This window comes from Sinocyclocheilus anshuiensis, unplaced genomic scaffold, assembly GCF_001515605.1.
Source record: "Sinocyclocheilus anshuiensis isolate Anshui unplaced genomic scaffold, SAMN03320099.WGS_v1.1 scaffold804, whole genome shotgun sequence".
Taxonomy (NCBI): Eukaryota; Metazoa; Chordata; class Actinopteri; order Cypriniformes; family Cyprinidae; genus Sinocyclocheilus; species Sinocyclocheilus anshuiensis.
This window is the reverse complement of record NW_015557098.1, coordinates 693,757-711,435: the sequence shown is the minus strand read 5'-3', so window position 1 is coordinate 711,435 and position 17,679 is coordinate 693,757. Positions and strand designations below refer to the sequence as shown.

The window sequence follows — 17,679 nt, the reverse complement described above, 5'->3', positions numbered from 1 at the left end:
CCAATGTTCTGCTGGGAAACCTTGGGTCCTGGCATTCATGTGGATGTTACTTTGATATGTACCACCTACCTAAAGATTGTTGTAGAGCCCTTCATGGCAGTGGTGTTCCCTGATGGCAGTGGCCTCTTACAGCAGGATAATGCACCTGCCACACTGCAAAAAAAAATTAGGAATGGTTTGAAGACCATGACACCGAGTTCAAGGTGTTTCTTTGGCCTTCAAATTCCACAGATCTGATTGAGCATCTATAGGATGTGCTGGACCAACAAATCCAATCCATGGAGGCCCCACTTCATACAGTATCTTGCATGACTTAAAGGATCTGCTGCCAGTGTCTTGGTGCCAGAGAGCACAGGACATGTTCAGAGGTCTTATGGAGTCCATGCCTTGACACATAGAGAGCTGTTTTGGCAGCAGGAGAGGGACCTACATGATATTAGATAGGTGGTTTTAATGTTGTGGCTTACAAAAGATAAAATATTATCTTTGCCCTCAGAATGTGAGCCACAGCCAATAATAAATGCTATGTTGGAATGCCATTTACATCAGAAATATAAGATGAATTCAGGTAAAGCTAAAAACGACTTTTTTAACTATTACATTATTACACACTTCAATATGACCTGAGACAGCCCTCAGACCAAATGATCAATGTTTTAAGGTTTTAAGGTTAAGGTTTAAAATGTTTTAAACCACAAAAACGCAATGCAATGGTCAAAGACGTCCATCTAGTGCAAGTTCTCATAGGAAAACAACTGAAAAACCGCACCAAAACAATTTTTTGTGTGTGTGTTCACATGCCACAACAGTAGCTGAAGTTTCTCAAAGTTACCTCTTAAAAAGCCTTTTGTTTTAATTGATTGTAGGTAAATATCCACTTTATCCAGGCTTCAAAAGCTTCAGACGTTTCAGTGAGTGACTCGACCGTTTTGTTTACACTGAAAAGAAAGAACTGACACAAGATGATTAGTTCAGAAATTAATGGCATAGCTTGTTGACAGATACGGGACACACGGGAAAATGTTTCTAAGGTCAGTCGGAAAGCTCATTGGTCACAGTGTGTACACTCATACAACTACACACTATGGACTGAAATAGCGTTTATAGTGACAAAACACATTGAAGAGTTCCACTTTCAGATAAACACTGTTGAAATAGATTTGTATTGCTAATGGATTCTACATGATTAGTGTTTTTAACAAAGTAAATGAGAAAGTATTGCAGCATAAACCTCCAGTTTCAACCTAAATGCCATTAAAGCTCAAGAATAATGCTCTTAAAGCAGATGAGAGAAGCCCTTCACTGAATGACAGATGCTTCATGACCTCCCTCGCCAAAGATATCTGACGTTTTGAACTTCACAATGAGATAAAAATCAATCATTTTAATCAATCACTTGGTTTTATGGACCAGTCAATAATGAAGCAGACTGATTTTTGTATCTCTACATCTTCACATACAGACCATCATTCATTCTCATTTAAATCAGTTCACTTCACTTGCATTTGCTCACCATCAGTAAGTAATCAGTAGCTCAGTCTCACTGTTTCTGCCTTCACAGTAAAATTCCCCATTGAATGTAAACATGAATTTTGAACCATGTGGGTTTCCATGCTGTAAAATTCCCATTTAAAGGAAAACATGAATTTTAAACCATTACTTTCTGGAAACTGTTTCGTGTACATTCCATAACAAACAACTTTGGATAATGCAAGTCTATATGGCTCCAGCCTCTTTGGAACTTGTTGCAGTTGTGAGATGAAATATCCACAGAACAAGAAATGCACACTTGTGAGTTGTACGAGATGACAATGTAGCACAGCTAGTATAAAAGCTGCAATACAGAGTTCAGAAAGCACTGATAGTGCTGAGGAAGGCCTAGGAACTGATACACAATCTGTGATTAATATTTTATGCATTATCAGTTTTAGTATGAGTGCTACTGGTGACATTAACATTAGTATTCAAGATCATGTCTAGCTCAGTGACAGCTCAGTCACGCAACATTTCTTCTTGAACCATGATGCAAAGTTCTTCAGAGACTTTGTGTGTGATCTATTTCAAGGCTAAAGTACAATGCATTCTTGGGAGAAGGATTGCTGCATGGAAACAGTCTCAAAAGCCACTGGGAACTATGACTGTTGTTTTGTATGGTCCTGGAACTGAGGGACCCTATGTGGAGAGACATGCAAAGACACAGCACCCCTATAGACAGAGAGGCTCATGGACCGTGCAAAAACTCCCGTCTCAGTGCTCATGTAGCAACACACATACTGAACCAGTGACGAGCGTATAGTCATTGCAGTGATAATGTAATGTGAATGTGTATTATTTTCATTTGCACATCACAGTTATTCTGAGGGAGACTTTTTTGTTATAAATTAAATATAATTGTTGTAATTGTTTGTAATGTTTATACAAACAGGCTAAATGGATTAACTATTTTAAGATAGTAACAACAGGTTGAACTCAGATTTGGGGGCTAAAAAACAACCCAACATCCCTGTATGAAACAAAATGAGAACAGAACATTTTATTAGAATTTAATTAGATTATACGTATTTCTCAGTATAATCTTGATAGTTTGAAATCCAGTTTGATGGCTCTAAAAAAAACATCTGTTGTGTAACTCCTCCATCTACTGGACAAACTTGCATTCGTAAATGTGCAGAAAATCCGACATGGCTAAATAAAAGTTCCACATAAAAGGCCTCCCCGTTGGCTCTCCTAAATCGTATGTTTTTTTTATTATTATTAATGTATTTATTTTAATTAAATCATACTATGTAAAAAAATAAATAAATAAAAGACATAAGAACAGCTCATCCCATCAAAAAGGGTAAAGTTGACATACATGTTGTCCTTTCATTAAATAATACTACGCTTTACCTGTAGATGGCGCTGTTTGAGAACAATCGTGACATTTTAAACACCTGGTATAATCATGATTTATCACGAGTAGAGAGCATTCAGGAATTAATAGAAAATATGATAGTGTAATAATATAAAATATAAAAAAACAATATACTGTTTATCGTTCAGGGAGGCACCTACTGTCAACCAGCTGTTATGTATGTATGCCATTGTAAAATTGTACCATAGTAACCATGGTACGCCCAATCATAATTACTACAATTATGGTTACTACTGCAAAACAATCAAATATTAATCTTTTATTTTATTTTCGTTCTGTAATTTGTTACTTTTCTATGTGGTGGCTACAGTTACCACAGCGGTATTTTGAGTCAACTAGTCACCCATAAACGCTCTCTGTGTCATTATATACTACATGTCCTTCCAAGCATGAAGGGAGGGCAAGTCCAGGCTGAACTGTGGGTGTGACAAAAAGAAAATAGGCGTTGCTTTCGCCATTCAGGAGTAAAATGAAAAGAGGGACAAGCAAGACGTGATTTTGACGGCCGGCCACACGAAGACTCGCTCCGTGCAGCTGCCTTGCTTCGGATCCAGCGGCTCTGTGTGAAGCCCTGTGTACACGGACTCGGCTTGAAACACGAACCGACTCCGAATCGCTCGCATAGAAGACACGAGCAAGGATTTGTCATGAAAAGGATCTAAAACAAGGTATATTTTTATGACATATGTGCACCATATTCAAGTGCTCAGATTTCACGTTGGTTTGTTTACACGCTGCGCTACAGACGCGACGCGACGCTCTCCTATTAAAATGAACGAATTCGCGGGCTTGCAGTGTAGATGATGATAACGGGAGCTTTCTGGTTTGACGCGTCGTGTCGCGTCTCTTTCTGTCAGTGCGGTCATGAAGCGTCTCGAGTCTGTTTGGCTTGAATGGACTCGTTTGTTACAAATGTAAAGCATAACTTGGGTTATATTTTAACCCTTTAACTAGGCTAACAAGCCAAGTAGTCAACAACAAACACTGTTACTTTGAAGCAAAACTTTGGGAATGTGTTAAGAGATTTTGCTCTATCTATCTATCTATCTATCTATCTAAAGCAGCTTATCTCTATTTCAGTGATGTTAGATAGAGATAAGTTAGACACTGTATGCATGTATGTATATTTAATGTAATTCTTTTTGTCTGTTCTGTTGTTCTTTCTTTAGGCCTGTCATTTTCTGTATCTTTCTTTCTTTCAAAATCCAGCATAATGATACGTAAGTTCAGTTCGGAGGGTGCGTTGTTGGAGCTGGACTGCCTGCCCTGGGGGGATCGAGATGGGACCTTGGAGGATGGGCCAGATGGAGCCTCAGCATCCTATCCTTGCACCCCAGATGCAATGTCAGGGAGTGCTGGAAAGGGGGAGCTTAAAAGAGATCACAGCATTAGTATGGAAAATCTGGTCGACTTGGAGAAGGGCTCTGGTTTACTGAAAGTGACAAACCTTAATGAGAGCTTTAAAGCGTACAGTGACAGCCAGCTCACTGGCAATGCCAAAGGCAGCTGTGAGAGTGTGGGAAAGTGTGAAGCCCAGCACCACTCCCCATCATCCACACTGAAATCCGGCCATATGCCTGTCTCCCCAAAACCTCCCCATTATCACCGACAGCAAGCTCGGGCCAAACTGACAGCTGCTAAATTACATCTTAAAAGTTTGTTTGGACAGGTAAGTTTGGAGACTTTCTTTAGAGTATAGTTAATGTTTATAAAACAATCCTCAATATTAATTGCATATTTCAGCTCACATATTGACAATGTGAAATTCATCAGGACTCATTTAAGTTTTTTCTTCTGGTCCAGTTGAAGTGTTTTTTATATATATATTTTTCCAAATATAGCATTTTTTAATGTGTTTTTAACAACAAACACTACCGTTCAAAAGTTTGCGGTTGGTATAATTGTTTTTAACGTTTTTGTCTCAAGCTCACCAAGGCTGCATTTATCTGATCAAAAGTACAGTAAAAATAGTAATACTGTTAAATATTCTTTTCTTTTCTTTTTTGATATATTATCAAATGTAATTTATTCCTGTGATATCAAAGCTGAATTTTCAGCATCATTACTCCAGTCTTCACTGTCACATGATTTCTTATTATAAAACATTTCTTAACAGTTGTGCTGCTTCACATTTTTTGTGGAAACATGACAATTTTTTACATTTTTGATTAATAGAAAGTTCGAAAGAACAGCATTTATTTGAAATATAAATATTTTGTAAAATTATACGTTTGCTGTCATTTTTGATCAATTTAATGTGTCCTTGCCGAGTAAAATTAATTTCTTCAAAAACGAAAATCTTAGATTTCAAATTTTGAACAGTGGTGTTATTATATTTTTTAATATTTTTATTTTATAATATATTTTTTTGTTTCAAAAATATTTACAACAAATGGTCTTATGTTTGTAATTTGCAACAATAGCTGGAAATTTAACTACCGTAGTGTAAATCCATTACAGCTATATTCATAATTACTTATGGAAAATTATGGCATAGAGTGCAAGACCTCACTGATTCATTTATCATTGTCCATCTATTCTAACTGAGGCCAAGACAATCACAAAAGCTTTTATTTGTCAGACAGCTGGATAATATTACCTCATTTATGTCTGCAGAATTTGGGGGAAAACAATGGTACTTTAAACATTACAGAAACCGATAAATAGAAGATCATTTAAAAATGTAATCACTGGACTGATATGGCAGAACAGTTCCTTTAACTGGTCTGAAACTTTCTCACACTGGCCCTGGGCCACCGAGCCATCTTTATTGTTGAACGTTTTGTACGGTACAAGATGTATTTCACATATATCAGGAGCAGCAAGGCTTCAGCTCCAGGATACAGCACTGCTTATTCAGAATTCACAAGCCAAGTGTGACGAAGTCAAAGACATGAATGCAATTGTATTTCAGAAGTAGTCAAGCTCACTTTGAATCAGTTTTACCTCTTGAGATATAATGTTGCTTTGTCCAAACAGTAAAAGGAGAAGCAAGCTCTGAAAGGGGAACTGAATGTTCTGGCGTTGTATGAGGGAATCACACTATTGATGCAAATGTGTGGGGTTTTTTTTTTTAATCTACAATATTGTGGCAAGATATCACGGAGATACTGTGGAGCAAAAATGTTAATTCTTTGAAATATTTTGGCATCTGATAGATCTGGCTTTGTGGGAATGCTTTCCATGACGCAAGACCTTCATGACATTTGTTGAAGTCATGGAACATTTGTTTAAATTATACTTCCTTAAAGTCTTGAATCAAGTCAGATCATCATGACAGTGTTATGCATATCAGTGACCTCTTATTTTTTTTTCCACACAAAGGGTTCACCGCAGTCCTCGCATTCGAATTTGACAAGTGAAGAGCACAGAGAGAACATAACCAGGTAAAATCAAACACCTCGGCAAACAATCAAGCCACATATTCATCTCCGTTTCACTTTTAGCCTATTCTCTGTCTGCCACTTGCAAAACTGCCCCTTCCCAGCCCTTTATTTTGGCCCACTGTTATTGATTCCACACATTTTATTCTGGCTGTCTTTGTCATGTATCCTCTCACCCTCTTTTGTTTCTCTCAGCGCTAAAGAGAGGCGTTCTCAAATGCCTTTCCTCAGGCAGTGGAGTCAGGTGGGCCACGGCAGAGCTCAACTCAGCAGGAAGGAGATGGAAAGTTGGGCCAAGTCCCTTGATGCTTTGCTGGAAAGCAGAGGTGAGCGCTTAGTCGTTCGGTTTTAAAGTGCTCGAGTCACCAGGCAGCTGGTCAAAGGACGCTTGTGAGACACCGTAGCGTCACATGGGTCAAAGCTGTTGTTCTTCTAACTTTGACCTGGAAAGCTGTTCTTGGAAATTGAGATATTTGTGGCCGACTGCCCATCCATGCTTGAAATGTTGTTTTAATGAAAATGATACATGCAGAGAGGACCATATCCTGCCTAATATCCATACTGGATCATGTAGCATTATAATATACACTACAGTTCAAAAGTATGGGAGGGGGGTTTGAAAAAAAATAATATTTTTATTCAGCAAGCATGCATTAAATTGATCAAAAGTTACAGGAAAGACCAATATAATGTTATAATAGAATGAAAAGGATTTCTTTTTCAAATAAATGCTGTTCTTTTGAACGTTCTATTCATCATGCATTAATAATAATAAGAAATGTTTCATGAGCAGCAGCATATTGGAATGATTTCTGAAGATCATGTGACACTGAAGACTGGAGTGATGATGCTGGAAATTCAGCTTTGCATCAGATGAATAAAATACATTTGAACAGGAATTCAAATAGAAAACTGTTATTTTGACTTGTAATAATATTTCACAATAGATTTACTGTACTTTAGATCAAATAAATGCAACTTTGGAGCGGTAGTGTAGGTCAGCTTGGTGTGTGTTCAGTATAATTCTGTGGTTCAGTAATGAAACCCATCTATTACATTATTGAAACACCCTTGAAACTGCTTCCTCTTAACATTGAGGAACCTTTTTCATGTGTAGCTTCAGGCACGAGTTTCCGGGGAATTCCCAAACGACATGAAACGATATGAAGAAGCTAGATCACGGAATAATTAGCTTTTCCCCGGGAGGCTGAGAGCCCAGGTGTGTTATTGCGCAGATGAAACCACTGAGATTTTTACATTTTCAGAAGGAAATGTGAGTGGGGCTTGTCTATGAAAAGTTTGTCGCATGATGCCAGGTTTTTGTGAGTGGCTGTCAGGGTGAAAAAGACTCCAACCACAAGGTCTATAGATATGATTCGAGTCCCTTGAGTGGAAGGTTCATTGTTCACCAGGCAAAAATTGCTGGTTGGATTTTTTAGAAAAGTAGCAGCAAACCGCATGATTTGCAGTATCGGTTAGTACTTACTGTATATGGTAACAATAGTTGCCTTAGAAAGCACCACTGATAATTATTGCTGACCTCGAATGTGAGAATGAAATACAGTACATGACAAACTTCTCTTAGAGTCTGTCTAAACAACACATAACTTCTAAGAAACTTTTATTATTAGTGCAGCTTGTGATGTGTAAAAAGTGGACTAATAGCAGATACGGTTACGCTTGATACCTGACGTCATGGTTCCAGTGATTTTCATTTTTATTAATAGGACTTAATGATTAACAGCATCTGGTCATTTCCATCTCTCAAACAGCTGTTGAACAGTTCGCAGTTACAGCTGAGACTGTTTGGTCAGAGTATAATATGGAGTGAGGATCCATTTCTGTGTTCAGTCCATTCTGTGTCACTGCTATTTTGGAAACGTATACTCTACATGCATACATAATAGGTGTTTTCCTTGAATAGGGTATTGTTTCATGAAAATAAAGACACAAATCCCATGTTCTTCAAAGAGAGTGAGAGATCTATTACATTTTTTTTAAGCTAAATTTTAGGGCTGTCATACCTCTGAGGTTTGGACCGAATCCAACTATTTAAACGATACAGTATCATAATTTTGATATAATCTGTTTAATTGATATTCAGTTTATTGCAGAATTTATTTATATGTATTTATTTGTACCAAAACCCACAAGATTCAGAATATAGTGAATTGATATTACGACATGAATTTTCCACATTACAACATTTCTTAAATTGTGACACCCAACAAGTAACATCCTTTGGACTATTTCTACATCTTGGTGGGAAATACATAATCTCGTTCAATGTTTGCAATTATTACAAAAATTATAGTGTTGACTGATTGCCTCAACCATTCAACCCAGAAACAACAGCGCGAGTAGCCGTGTCTGTCAGCGGCACACGCAGCCTTTCTGTCAGAGCAGACGGGCCGAGCCGCTTAAACTAATAATCAGTCATTCTTGAGAAGTGGGACAAAACAAGGTGCAAAATTGAAAAAATAAAACCTTGTACTCAGACAAATGAAACTAAATGTATATTTCTTATATGTACTAAGCTACTGAGCTATGCTTTGATACAACCTCCCAACTTTTCTCTTTTTTAACAAAATGTGGTTTTTTACCTTGGACTGTGTAATATAATTTCAACTTTATCTTTAACAGCATTCAAGATGTTTTTAACATTTCAAAACACATTCTCGTGTTAGCAGACAGATTACACTTTCACATGTGACCAACAATTCCACAACAAATATAAAATATTCAACTGATGGAGGTGACAGAACTGACGGAGTTGACACATCTGATGGTGGTGACGAAAACCTGAATTTGTAATAATTTTAACTATCAAATACATTGAAATAGGCAATTACTGTATCATTGGGCGGTAAGTGATATATATTAAATACAGATTTTTTAAATCCAAATATAAAAATGAAAATACCGAGATATATACCGTATATCGCAAATCGGCCAAAAAATAACGAGATATAAATTCTTTGCCTATATCGCCCAGCCCTAGGGTCAAGCTAGTGACATTTAATTTCACATTTGGATCTTTTTGTGAATTGTGTGGTGGGTATGTGTTGGTGTCTGGACTGGTTGAAATGTGGGAATAGCAGTATGTTGTAAGTCCAGAGCCCTGCCCCCCGTCCTGCTTCTATTTTCTCACTTCAGAGTGTCGCAACCCGTAGTTTAAGGGTTTTCGAGAAAATCAGAGGGAAGGAAGGTATGTGGTGTGAGCTAAACCCTCAAGATATCCATGTCCAAAGCTTTTTTTCTTTCCTGATTTTTGTGGCGAGTGTTATGTTTAACGTGTGTGGGTGTATGGCAGCACATGCATGTGAATGCATCATCTGAGCCTCTACCCCCCATTTGTAAACAGAAATAGCTGTTTTTCCCCCCCAAAGTTCATTAAGGTTCTTTCTCTTCTCACCTGCCTTTCAGTGGGAGTCACAGTGTTTGAAGCGTTCCTGCGATCCGAGTTCAGTGAGGAAAACCTGCAGTTCTACTCGGCCTGTGAGCAGTACAGACAGTCGTCCAACAAATTCAGCCTGCAGAGACGGGCAAAAATTATTACTGAGACTTACATCCAGCCGGGTGCTCCCAGAGAGGTAGATTTAGCCAAATTTGGCTGTATGTTTGTCTGTTTACAGCATTGAAAATATTGCCTCCACAATGTTCAAGCTGCTTTTTCTCATACAATAAAAAATAAATGGGGACTGGGGCTGCTGAACATCTGACAACTTAATTATTTTTGCAAATTTCAATAATGCCACAGAAATGGTAAACTTAGGCTTTAAATTTTGGTATATATATATATATATATATATATATATATAGAATTAAAAAAAAGTAAATAAATACATTTTTAGAGCTTGATAGTCCCAGTGCATATTATAAAAGCTAAATAAATTGTGGTCCTTTCCTCACACAAATCTGTCATATGACTACAGAAGACTTAAAGAAGTATAGAACATTGTTAGAATGTCATTTGTTTTAAATTTTGTTTTATTAATTAATTAAATTATTTTTATTTTTTTTGGAGCTTCAGTCACTGGAGTCCTAGTGACTATTATAGAAGCGAAGTAAATTCCTCACACCAATCAATCATATGACTTCAGAAAACTTAGAAAAAAAGCACTTTTTTTATGTAATCATTTTTTTTTTTTTTCGGAGCTTGATAGTCCCAGTGTGTATTATAAAAGTAAAGTAAATTTTGGTCCTTTCCTCGCACAAATCTTTCATATGACTTCAGAAGACTTAAATATATATAGAACAGTTTTTATAATAAAAAAAATACATTTAATTTTTTTAAATGTATTTATTTATTCATTCATGTATTTTTATTTTAGCATTTTTTTGTGGAGCTTGATTGTCCTTGTGCCTATTATAAAAGCTAAGTAAATTCCTCACACAAATCTATCATCTTTAATCTATCATAAGACTTCAAAATAAATATTTAATTTTTGTATAATTCATTTTTTTTTTATTATATGAACTTGATATTCCCAGTGCATAAAATAATAAAGCAAAGTAAATTTTGGTCATTTCCTCACACAAATCTGGCATATGACTTTAGAAGGCTTAAATATATAACATTTTTGTATACTATAATAGTAACTATTTTTTAGCCTTGTTGGGGGCTTGACAGTCACTCGCAATCGCATTGTCTGTTGGTACAAGATCATTTAGGATATCCTTCAGTATATAATTTTTGTGTGAATATTTGTGAACTATAAATTTAATTTCTGCCACTTTTAGGTGAACCTGGACAGCAAGACGAGAGAACTGACCCTAGAGCTCCTCAAAGGCCCCTCTCACACTTCCCTCTCACATGCTCAAAGGCGCATCCACTGCCTCCTGGAAATGGACTGTTACCCCCGCTTCCTCCAGTCAGAGATCTACCTCACACTACTGAGGGATTCATATTAGAACAAGAATGGGCAAAATGTCTGAAAGCGGAGTCATCCTAAAAACTGAACAGACATCATGCCTGGACAGTGGAGACCGCAAACGTGTCTCTGTGATGAAAAAAAATCATCTTAACTACTGAAGAACGTTTTAGGGAAAAAAAGTGAAACAGACGAGCAGGGATGATGCGATTGTATTGAACTTGAATGCATAGTGTCTAAAGGGGAAAGAAGTGCTGACATTTTACGTTTGATATGGGCTTTTTTATTTGCTACACTGAAACGATATCACTGGACTAAATGGCTTGTTGACAGCCAACAAAGGGAAAAACACGTCTGGCAAGAATGGGCTGTTCAGTGAAAGGCCGGAGCACTCATTAGGGTCAGACCATTCTTTGACTCCAACTGTATGTGTGGTTACAAAGGAGCAGCACTAATGACTCATTCCTCGAATTTACTTTCCAATAAATAATTCTATAATATATTCAAACAAAACCTCAAGCTCTCACCAAGACAAAATTAAAATAGACTGTCATCTAAATAAGCAATATGAACACAAGTACTTCAAATAAAGGTTTAAAACTTCCTCGTAGGCTTGAGGTCAGACGGCCAGATTGAGTTTAAAATGTTTGAGACATTTTAAACCCTGTGCATTAGCATATTGTGATTTTATGATCACAGATTGCATATTAAAGCTGTACTCGTCATTCATTTGAAGAAAATGTGACTGTAGACATTGAAATCAAAGGTCTATCACTGAGTTTGGCCCTTTTTTAAAACAAAATAATAATGAACTAATGTTATTAAAAAGGGTTTTTGGTTGTTTTTAGGTAACTAGAATTCAGTAAATGTCACACATACTTAAGTGACACTCTGTAGAGCATGTTGCAGGGAAATGTCACAAGTTGACAGGTTTGAAATGCAGACACTGAACGGGAACCTGCTTGAACAAACTGGCTTGACACCAGCACTAATACCATCCCAGTGAGCACACGTACATTTCCAAGGCTTCAGTTAAAGAGCAAATTACCTGAAGAGCACTTATTCTTATTATTAGACAAATTAAGAACATCTTAAAAAGAGCAGATCACAAAAATGTCAACTTGAACATCTGAGAGGGAACATTTTTCAAATGTATATTCCAGATGAATGCACATAGCAAAAAACGTTTGTATTTTAGTGTGTTGATGACGTCTGCTGTGACTGACAGACGGTACATGTATTATTACTGTAGACATGCTACTAAGAACCGCATGCACTAATGTCCTTGGTTTAATCTGTTTGAGTATAATATAAAGGATTTCCTTAAGGGAATCATGGAATTATGTGATCAGTGTACAAGAATGAGCATCAGTTTGACTGTCAAAGTATTTATGTTGGTTGAGAGCATCGGTATAAATGAATCGAACAGAACAAATGTTTAACCATTTAATTTAATTTTCACAAAAAAGTCTGTACTTTTGCATTGACCGGTTTTTGGAAAACATTATAAAACATTGTGATTATAAAAGCACAAGCCATAAAATGAATAGCTGACACATTTATAAATAGGACTGATAAAAAAAGTTATAAATAGCTGCTGATGTTTTTTTCATTAAAGGTCTTTTTCAGTTTTGTGGTTTAATAAAAATTCTTTCTCTCCCTTTATTATTCTCACTTCTTTGCGATGTCCAACAGTTCATTTCTGTTCTTAACATCTTCTGTCACCAGGGCCGTGTGCTGCGATACTCTTGTTTCTGTCGGACCCACTGGGCCGTACAGCGGCTCTCCCCAACCATCCAGGACCATCCGCCCCTCTCCATCACAACCGCTCCACCTTTCCTCCAGCCCTCTTCTCTGTTCTGTGACACTTTGGTCTGCAGCTCTTCTCTGCGTTCCAGGGCTGTTATGGAGGTCAGCTCCTGAACATGATCTTTCTTGGGGGCGGCACGTGTCGGAAGGGACACAACCTGGCCTTGAGGATGTGGTCTGGAAAAGAAGAAAAAACAATGAAAGATGGAGCGAAAGCAGCACATTAAAGGGATAGTTCACCCAAAAATGAAAATTTGATGTTTATCTGCTTACCCCCAGGCCATTCAAGATGTAGGTGACTTTGTTTCTTCAGTAGAACACAAACGAAGATTTTTAACTCAAACCATTGCAGTCTGTCAGTCATATAATGGAAGTGGATGGGAATCACGGCTTTGAGAGCGTCCTCGACAGCAGGCGCTTGATGCGTCGTCTTCTTCTTGCTTTACGGCGGATCACCGACTTATAAGTGCATTACCGCCACCCATCTCTCAAATGGACTATTGACACTCCTAACTGAGATTGTAGATAGAGTGTAAATGGTCCATTTTGAGCACTCGGGACAGTTCAGACATTGCAGTGCATCAGAGGTAAAAACGATATAAATACTGTTCAGTTTCTTGCACAGACCGATCGTTTCGTGTCTTTACACATCAATGTATCGTCACGAGCCGCAGGGTTTAATTTGGTTTTGTTTGTTTATGTTTTTTTGACTCTCAAAGCCGTGATTCCCATTCACTTCCATTATATGACTGACAGACTGCAACGGTTTGAGTTAAAAATCTTCGTTTGTGTTCTACTGAAGAAACAAAGTCACCTACATCTTGGATGCCCTGGGGGTAAGCAGATAAACATCAAATTTTCATTTTTGGGTGAACTATCCCTTTAAGGGAAACTATCCCTTTAAAGGGATAGTTCACCCAAAAATGAAAATTCTGTCATCATTTACAAACCCTCATGTCGTTCCAAACCTGTATGAGTTGCTTTCTTATGTTGAACACAAAAGAAGATATTTCGAAGATTGTTGGTAATCAAACAGTTGGTGGTTGCCATTGAATTCCATAGAATTTTTTTTTCCTACTATGGAAGTCAATGGCAACCATTCCAACTCATACAGGCTTGGAACGACATGAGGGTGAGCAAAAAATGACAGAATTTTCATTGTTGGGTGAACTATCCCTTTAAGCAGCAGAGAAGATCATTTCAAGTGAATTATGTACAAGGCCAAGGCTGAGAAGAGAAGCAGAAATGAAATCAAACTTGTATCAGAACAAAAAGAAAGAAAATGATAAAGTAGGAACATGCACATACTGTATGTCCTGTCATAACTTGAGTCATAACTAGGCCCGCACAGAACACACACACTTTTGTCACATTCTTTGCATTGTTTGTAGAAGAAAATATGCAAAATGGCATGGTTAAAATGACGAGTGTTTAACTGATCTGAGGATATTATACTAGACTCTTAGTTGCAGCTGAAAGCATTATCATATTAAACCAAATATTGAATAAGCCAGGTTTGAATTTTTTTTTTTTTTGGTGAACTGAAAAACATAAAAAAAGCTTAAGAAATCAATGTTTACATCAGGAATATACTTGAGTGCAAACTGAACGTTGTGTTTTCCAACACTTAATTGCCTATTAAGTGCAATTAACATGAAAATGCATTATAGTTTACATTTATTAAATTTTATTAAATGCAATTATCTGAACTTTGAGTGCATTTTTGATCGACTTAATTAGAACAGAAGTAAATATATGTCATTTCATAATTCTATTGTTTTTGAAATATGGTTAAAGTGTCATGCTGAATGTACTGACAAACATTTATGGTAAATTAAATATACTTTAATGTCATTTCTACAGAAACTTGTATGTAGATAAATATATTTGTAATGACATTGCAATCTGGTACAATTAAAATATATTAACATTAAATCTAATATCGAATAAACTAAAGTTAAAATGATAAAAAATTATAAAATTATAAAATACTTGACATGCTTTAGTAAGTTAGTCAACACATCAAAATAAGTTTTTTTAAGCATGACAAAAGATTATTAAATAATGATATAAAACACTTTAAAAGTAATACTTTAAATTTGACATTATTACAAAGTATATTTTAGTGTACTTAAGTGTGTTAAGAAATATAGTCATGAAAGTGTACTCTCTTTAAGGGCACTTAAGCTACCTTTTATTTCATTAATATCATACTATCTGCAAGTAAAACTACATTAAAATAAACATTTTTAAGATCTGAAGTACACGACAAGTGCACAATCAATGCAATTGAATGCACTTCTTTTTCACAAAGCTTTGTCAGAGACCTTCAGGATTTCTGTCCTCCAAAAAAAAACAAAAAAAACATTAACAAGCATGATAGTATGGGACAAATTAACACAGCAAATTTGCATACTCTGGGTTAATGGTTTGCTCAAATCCTAACCCTCAGTATGAGCTATAATAAAAGTGATACTTGGCGTAGCAAACCTCATTAACAAACAAATTCAGCAGAAATCGCCGGTGCTTTCTGTGGAATTCTGTAGGCGTTGATTCTGTGGAGGCCTAGTCATTACCTCGTTCTCAATCCCCGGTGTTTTCTTCAGTATTCACTTCCAATTCACATGTAAACAATACTGACTCTCACAAAAGTTATGTGAGAAAAGCCCGACCTTTCTGAAGTGTGTTTGTGTTCCTCTGCATCTGCGTTTGCCCTCGTGTCACACACTCTCTCACTGAGCTCTGCTTTCAGCCCTGAGGAAGCACACAAACCAGCTACTAATGGTTTACTAATGTGGTTTCCTGAGGACCATCGTAACGCTTCACGTTGTGCCATGGTAAATGGTTGATTGCGGTTCAAATGGTGCATTACCTGGAAGCTTCAAGGGGTTCTGCTCTTCCACCAATAATTGCCCGAGGTCTCGGCTGTTGATATGGCGACTGTAGAGGTTGCTCCTGGCAACCAGACCCTGATGGCTACAGGATATGAGGAAATGGACAAACAACAGCAATAGAGGGACGAGGAGAAGGGACGGGAGGAGAGTGAAAATGGAGAAATAAATGAAAAAATGAAAGAAATGGAACAATAAAAAAATTAATGTGACAGAAAGAAGGAACAAATAAAAACGTAATTAAACATAACTGCAAACGATAAAATTCAAAACTCAACATTGTATGAAAACAAATTCCAGTGAAAGAGGACACAGGCAATGATTGTGTAATGTGACAGAGGATTTTTAATCTCATGACAGATTAAAAAACTAGTATGGTGTAATGTTGCAACTTAATGTCTGGTTTTATTTTTGGACATCAGAGTTGCAGTCAAATGCAATGGCTGATATTTTAGGACTTTAAATATCAAAGCAAGTGGCAAGCGTTTCTCAGAACCATTTATTCTGAGCCATTTTGTACTTTAACCTTTTCAGTGAACACACGTACTTCAGATGGGTTTCTAGATGAGTTTAGTTCATCTTGTTAACTACAGTATAAAATCATTTAAAAATAAAGAAAGAAAAAAAGAAATCCATATATTCAGCAAGGAAACTTTATATTGATCAAAAGTGGCCGTTAACTTATAATGTTACAAAATATTTCTATTTAATATAAATGCTGTTCTTTTGAACCTTCTATTTATCAAAGAATCCTAAGAAAAATGTATCAAGGTTTCCACAAAAATATTAAAGGCAGGGTAAGCGATTTCTGGTAGCCAATGTTGATATTTGAAATCACCAAAACAAACACGCCCCTACCCCAAAAGGGTCTTGCCCCTATTTTGATAGCTCCGCCCCACATATACGTACGCAACCCAGGCAACGATTAGTTCTGTGAAACAAAGCAAAACAATGTTACACCGTGGCTGTGTCCGAAATCACCCCCTATACCCTCATTCACTATTCCCTACATTAGGTCACTAATTCAGTTCACTAGAAGGAGTGAATGAAAACGAGTAATTCGGACACTGAGTGCACCGGAAGGAATGCTGCTTTTGCATAGTTTGTGCTTGCTGTTTATTAATCATTTGAAACTAGCAAACTAGCAGCTCCAGTAGTAAGATTAAAGGATTTATCTTGAACTCTGTCACGGAAATTATGTATAAACCCTAATCAAACAATTTAATAATCAATTTACAATGAATTTATACCCGTGTTGTACATTATGCTGTACGCCATGGATGAGCGCTTTGTAAAAATGAACGGATTGATTATTCAGCTGCGGGCGCCATCTTCTGGCGAGATGCGGGAATTCATTCGGCGCGTGACTCTCACGGTGCATTATGGGCATTCTCTAGCCATTGAGCGTGCACCAGCTGTACACTCGTTTTTGCAGTGCATTGTGGGATTGAATGAGTGCACTCGAGAACGTCCACTATGGTTTCAGACACCACTAAAAATGGCTGTTCCCTCAAATAGTGCCCTATTTAAGGGTATAGGGGGCGATTTCGGACACAGCCCAGCTTTTTGCTTCGGAGCCGAGTGACAACATCGTTCTGCTCCAACCAGTGTCTTCAGTGTCTACGAGTTCGACACGCTCTTGGAAGCTTTCTGTGTTGGCAGACGGCGCTTCAGCAGTGGTCGTTCCTGTGTCGAGTGGGTTGTGCACTTCAGGCTGCACTATCCCGTCATGCTGCAAGCGGCCATCTCCCCTGTGCGCCTCAGCACATAAAAGAGCATTTCCCTGAAAGAGCCAGTTTCTCTAAAGG

General features: G+C 37.2%; 2 protein-coding genes across 4 annotated transcripts in view; one reads left to right on the top strand and one right to left on the bottom strand.

Moving 5' to 3' along the window:
• Positions 1–3,508: 3,508 nt before the first annotated feature.
• Positions 3,509–12,834, top strand: LOC107677469 (regulator of G-protein signaling 1-like). Of its 2 annotated transcripts, none has more exons than XM_016472381.1 (6): positions 3,509–3,582; positions 4,084–4,583; positions 6,239–6,300; positions 6,493–6,623; positions 9,724–9,890; positions 11,041–12,834. In XM_016472381.1, the coding sequence occupies exons 2-6, from the start codon at positions 4,128–4,130 to the stop codon at positions 11,209–11,211; spliced, it is 987 nt and encodes a 328-aa protein (XP_016327867.1). In that variant the 5' UTR covers positions 3,509–3,582; positions 4,084–4,127; the 3' UTR covers positions 11,212–12,834. The 2 variants fall into 2 exon arrangements, with proteins under 2 accessions (XP_016327867.1, XP_016327868.1); XM_016472382.1 differs by having other exon boundaries at positions 3,516–3,582; positions 4,124–4,583.
• The window catches only part of LOC107677465 (alpha-tubulin N-acetyltransferase 1-like), a 16,696-nt gene continuing 11,664 nt past the window's right edge, over positions 12,648–17,679 (bottom strand). Inside the window, exons 10-12 of one of the 2 annotated variants that reach the window (XM_016472374.1) lie at positions 15,853–15,956; positions 15,653–15,734; positions 12,648–13,157 (exon numbers count right to left, since the gene is read on the bottom strand). In XM_016472374.1, coding sequence (XP_016327860.1) covers positions 12,893–13,157; positions 15,653–15,734; positions 15,853–15,956 — 451 coding nt within the window. In that variant the 3' untranslated portion in view covers positions 12,648–12,892. The remainder of the gene's footprint in view (positions 13,158–15,652; positions 15,735–15,852; positions 15,957–17,679) is intronic. The other variant, XM_016472375.1, reaches the window with a different exon arrangement.

What these genes read in the sequence shown, in the direction of transcription:
- LOC107677469 (XM_016472381.1), top strand. Translation starts at nt 4,128, where the DNA reads ATGATACGTAAGTTCAGTTCGGAGGGTGCGTTGTTGGAGCTGGACTGC. An exon ending in TGCTTTGCTGGAAAGCAGAG is followed by an intron (nt 6,624 to 9,723) that starts GTGAGCGCTTAG and finishes CCTGCCTTTCAG; the next exon opens with TGGGAGTCACAGTGTTTGAA. An exon ending in AGCCGGGTGCTCCCAGAGAG is followed by an intron (nt 9,891 to 11,040) that starts GTAGATTTAGCC and finishes TGCCACTTTTAG; the next exon opens with GTGAACCTGGACAGCAAGAC.